At 50.0% G+C, this 5,440-nt stretch overlaps 1 protein-coding gene across 1 annotated transcript; it reads right to left on the reverse strand.

Moving 5' to 3' along the window:
* Positions 1-3,919: 3,919 nt before the first annotated feature.
* LOC103801762 (interferon lambda-3-like) lies at positions 3,920-5,130 on the reverse strand. Its single transcript, XM_009074191.1, has 5 exons — positions 4,972-5,130; positions 4,638-4,715; positions 4,318-4,461; positions 4,127-4,207; positions 3,920-4,015 (listed from the first exon to the last, which is right to left on the reverse strand). The coding sequence occupies exons 1-5, from the start codon at positions 5,128-5,130 to the stop codon at positions 3,920-3,922; spliced, it is 558 nt and encodes a 185-aa protein (XP_009072439.1).
* Between the last annotated feature and the right edge of the window lie 310 nt (positions 5,131-5,440).

Here is a 5,440-nt window from a genome sequence, read left to right on the forward strand (position 1 = left end):
TTGCTGGTAGACAGGAATTACTATTTTGAATTATGAACAGCGCTGAATGGGAGGAGAAATTACAACACCAAGAGCACCAGTATCCAGTGTATCAGAAAACAATGCATTCCCATTACACCAGCAGCAACTAATTTTCCTATTCCCCAGAGTGCCAAGCATCCCGAAAAATGTTCCTGCTAACAGGCGAGAGCACATTTATTACTTTCATATTATCACTCTGGATTCTGGCCAGAGGGGTTGGAGCAGAAGATTATGACCCAGGAGCATATAATGATCCATCAGTAGAACTCAGCTGTCAGCTTTCTTGATTTACCTGCAGAGATGTCACCCACAATGCATTAGGCAACACTCCCTGCAAAGCTGCAGAGCTTTTGCCACTCAAGACCAGAGTAAAGAAGGCTGAACCAGAAAAAAGCCTCAAACTCCTCTGCCTTTTCTGTAATTTGGTAGACATTTTCCCTGCTAATTCAATAGAAGTACAAAACTGAGTATATACATGAAATAAATACAACACTACCAAAATAAGACTCTGTTGCAGACACAGTCCTTGGAAGGAGAAGGCAAGTGGAGCTTATCAGTGTTTCTTGGCCATGTCACTCCTTTCAGGATCAGGATATCGAGATGATGTTGAAAGTGGCACAAAAACCTCAGCAGAAAAGAGCAGCAGTTGGGTAGATTGTTACTGCCTGACCTTTGTCAGACACCTGCCAAATCATAGAATCATGGAATTGTTTCAGTTGGAAAAGACTTCTAAGATCAAGACCAACTATGAACCCAGCACTGCCAAGCCACTGCTAAACCATGTCCTTAAATGCCACATCCACAGGTTCTTTGAACACTTCCAAGGACAGTGACTCCACCACTTCCCTGGGCAGCCTGTGCTGATGCCTGTCCACCCTTTCAGTGAAGATCTGCTTCCACATATCCAGTCTAAACCTCCTCTGGCACAACTCAAGGTCATTTCCTTGTGTCCTGTCACTTCTTACCTGGGAGCAGATCTCACCTGGATCCACCCTCCTTTCAGGTAGTTGTACAGAGTGATAGTGTTCCCCTCTGAACCTCCTTTGCTCCAGACTGAGCCCCGCCAACTCCCTCAGCTGCTCCTCACCAGACTTGTCTCACCTGGATCCACCCTCCTTTCAGGTAGTTGTACAGAGTGATAGTGTTCCCCTCTGAACCTCCTTTGCTCCAGACTGAGCCCCGCCAACTCCCTCAGCTGCTCCTCACCAGACTTGTCTCCAGACCCTTCCTCAGCTCTGTTGCCCTTCCCTGGACACAAATCCCAAAGGACTTTATCCTATTTTATTTACATGCTAAGAGATTCCGGTATTTTAAATCCCACTGGATCTTCCTTTCTAAAAAGAAAGTCTTCCCTATTCCAAACCAAGTTCAGCCAGTATAAATTTGCATGGATAATCAAACACCCTAGTGAGTGCAATGCTGCTGCTGGTCACGAAAGTCCCCTCACTCACCCAGGGGAGTCTAGCTACGAGGAAGCCTCCCAAAGCTGGCACAGGCAGGGAGAACAGAGATTTAAGGGACAAAACATCTGGACACCTTCTGACATTTGGACGCCAACAGTTCAGTCTCTTCCACAACACCAGTATTTCTCCTGAGGCTACAAATCACAAACAAGCAGCTGGCTGGGAATGACCTGTCCAGGAGTTACCGCCTTGCTCTCCTTCTTTTACAAGTACCTGGCTCACCTCAATACTTTCCCAGTTATTTTCCAGCAGAACCTCACACAGAAAGTTCCCCTCCATCACAGGTTAAACCTTCCTCTGTGTACTCACCACTTTGGATTTCTTTCTAGTAATTTCTGCACTTGGGCCAGAGATTGGAGTCCACATGGGAACAGCAGTAAGTGTCTCTCTAATTCCAGGGCTGCATGGAGACACAGCAAACCCGAGGCTTTCTGCCTTGCCTTCTACTGTTTTCCTGTCTGAACTAAAGCTAGCACAGGAAAGAACACAGCATTCTCCTTTTCCCTGGCGAGGCTGGGAAACTACCCTCAACATCCCTGCATGGTAACCAACCAGGCCCTCAGCAATACTCCAAAAAGTTCTGACTCTCCAGCATCTCTTTCCTGGCACCCTTTGCCTCAGTCTATAGGGAAAGCTAAAGCATTTCTTGCCCACCTCTAGGAAAAGCAGGGGGTTTGTCCTGAGCTACAAAAAGCTGGCAAGGGCATTAGGCTAACACTGGCCAGCTGCAGCACTTCCCAGCTCCATCCCTGCCCCCATCAGCCCTGCTCCCAGCACCTGAGGAGCCTGGCAAAGGCAGCTGTGTGGGGAACAGAGGTGTTGCTGTGTCTATTTCTGGCCCCCACAGAACAGATGAAGTGAGGAGTACCACGATGGACTTTGTGAGCCAAACAGGGGGACAAAGAGGGACTGCTGCTCCTGGGAATGATTTCTGCCCTCACCTTCTGTGTGGGGAATAGAGCTATGACCCTGCTGCTGCTTGGGAATAGAGCTAGTTTCCTTCCCCAGAGATGGATGTGCAGGCAGCCCTTTGCCTTTCTCCCAGGTGCAGTGGCATCACATGCCATCACACAGCAGCTGCATTTCACAATGACTTGATAGATACCTTAATGATGGCAGAGTAATCTGAACATGTCTGTTTTGGAGGATGAATAAAGGCCTTCTGCCCTCATTAGACTTTTCTCTCCAGATCCACATACTGTTTGGGTATCACATCACTTTTGGCCAAAATATTCTAAAAACAGCCTCCCCCCACAAGTGTTGGTTATACATAGGCTCCATTGAGAGGGATGACTCAAATGACTTCAAAATTGTGAGCAGGGCCAGGGAAAGGGGTTGCTGGGGCTTTGTTGGCATCTGCCTGTTTCTGGGAGCCCATGGCCAGACAGGCAAAGGCAGCCTGCAGCCTGGTTTTTGAGAGATGAGCCATGCCTTGCTGTAACCTAGCACCGGGAGTCCATGTGCAATTCCAGACTCACCTCTGGGGCTTTTCCTGCCTGTCTGTTGTGTCGACCCAAAGGTATTTCCCTCCTGATGGGTTTTCATTGCCTCAGGAGCTGCTTCTGCCATTAAGTGACAGCAGATGGGTACCACCTGGGGCATGGCCAGGTGATAAAATCCCCCCAAAGAGCCCAACATTCAGGCTTTTTTTCCTCCGCATCCCCAAATTGAATGCAAGAAGGTTTCATTTGGACAATATCCTTGCAAGGATGCATGGGCAATACCTGGGATGCAGTTCCTGACAGGTGTTGGTGTCCCTGGCTGTCTCTTTGTGGGAAGCCATGGCCATGCTAGGGTTCAGCTGCTGGCAGCTAATTTCCCAACCTGGCAACCTGAAATTACCCCAGCCCCAAGCACACAACAGCTCCTCTATGCTCCTCCCCTTCCTGCCTCCAAAACCTCTGCTTTTTGGGTCACCAGGCCTTGGGTGGTCCCCAGGCTTGGGTGGTTGTTTGCCTCCTCTATAATCTCACTTTTCCAAAGGGATGATATTATAGCAAATTGTAGAAAAACACGTGATGGCAGCTTGTCTGCTTATGGTATCCATTTTATTTTTCATATTAAGCAGCATATCAAAAAATAATTTATACAGGAAAATATGCATGATACACTCCGTAATAAATAGAAGGTAAAAAAAATAGATTTCTTTAAAAACATTTTGAAAACCAGCAAAACAAAGATATCCAATAAATATATTCATTCATGTTCTTTCAGGAAGGGCATTTCTTTACCTCCTCCTGAGCCATTTAGAACTACAAAATAAATCCCAATAACTTAGAAAACGGTAAAAAAATGTTCCCTGAGCTCACATAAGGAAGAAAAAGGCTTAAATAGGATGTACAGTCCAGTGATGCAATACAGGTTGGTTTTCCCAGTCCTCTGAGCATCCTTTGGGGCTGGTGAGACTGTGCAGTGCTGGCACACCGCAGTGGGGGCTAAGTGCATCGCTCCCGGAGGGCAGCGCACCGCAGGTCGTTCAGCACTTGGAAGAGGCGGTTGATGGCAGAGGCCTCGAGGCAGCCAGTGGTCTCCTGTGGTGGGGAAAAGAGGTGGATTAGCATTGGAGCAGAGTGCAGTGAGCCCTACACAGCCGTGTGGTTGCTCACACCCTGAAAACCCCTCGCCCTGCTGGCCTGACTTACTGTTTTCTTGGCCATCTGCAGCTTCTGCAGCCAGTGCCTCAGTCTCCCAGAGGGCTGGTGCAAAGGAGCCTCTGTGGACATCTGCAAGGAAAGCAGGACTGGGTCAGGACTGGTGATGCCCCGTGGCACTGTCACCAGCACTGGGGCTGCTGAGCTGGCACGGGGCTGGGGAGCTTTGGGGAAGCACTCACCCAGCATCGCAGATCCTCCCGGACATGGCTGAGGAAGTCCAGGGGCTGCTGGCGTGTCTCGGCGAAGCTGGGGATGGCAGGGAGCTCCAGCATGGCAATGGTGAGGCTCACCTCGGCTTCCACCAGCATCACTCGGTCAGGCACCTGTGGGCAGGAGTGTCTTGGTTAGGGTAGGGTCCCAAAGCACCAGGGCTGGCCATGGGCTGGAGGATGGGGGTCTTGAAGACCTGCTCAGGGGTGTGGGTGGAAGCGAGTACAGCTGACAAGAGGTCCCAGCTGTGGGGGTATATCCCCTTTCTACAGCGTGACCTGGTTCTTACCGACAGGTCGCCTGTGTTCCATTTCCGATGGAAGAGTCTAGTGTTGCACTTGTGGTCTGACAGCCGCATGATGTCCTCCTGCTGGAAAAACCAAGAGAGACTGAGAAACTGTCATCATGACTTCTGTGAGGTTATGCAACCATGGCCAGCCTTGAGAGATTTGAAATCAGGATGAAATTTGGCCCAGCATCCTTCATGTCCCCAAACTCCCTTTGAAAATATCATCCTCATCCCCAAACTGCTGCAGAAAACATCCAGCTCAGGTTTCAAATTCAGCATCCCCCTTGCTTGGCCCCCTGCCTGCCCACAGCCCCCTATTGCCAGCAGTACTCACAAACTGGTCCTGCATCTTCTGCACAGCCTTCAGAACCTCGTGGGGCACGAGGGACTGGTACATGGACAGGCTGCAACTCTTCTTCAGGGCACCCTGCGGGAAGGCAGCCGCGAAGGTGACCCCCAACACAAGCAGTGACGTGAAGCTGAGGCTCAACATTTTGTTGATAAGAGCTCGATGATGGGTTAGAATGGGGTGAGGAGGCTGCAGCACAAGATGCCAGAGATGATGAATCGAAGTCCTTCAGGCAGGATTCTCTAAATTCCCGATGCAGAGATGCCACAGGTGTCTCTCTCGGCTGTAGAACTGCTGGGCTGGTGGCCGTCCTGAGGAGATGCTTTCTGTGTGTGAGTGCCTTGTGCCCCATCTCCCCGGCTTTTTATACCACCTGCCCGGTGTGATTGCACTTTCACGTCGGCAGGAAAATCCGCCTGGAAGCTCTGGAAACAGGAAAGCGAAAGCCGCTGTG

The sequence above is a fragment of the Acanthisitta chloris genome, unplaced genomic scaffold (genome assembly GCF_000695815.1).
Source record: "Acanthisitta chloris isolate BGI_N310 unplaced genomic scaffold, ASM69581v1 scaffold40734, whole genome shotgun sequence".
Classification (NCBI taxonomy): domain Eukaryota; kingdom Metazoa; phylum Chordata; class Aves; order Passeriformes; family Acanthisittidae; genus Acanthisitta; species Acanthisitta chloris.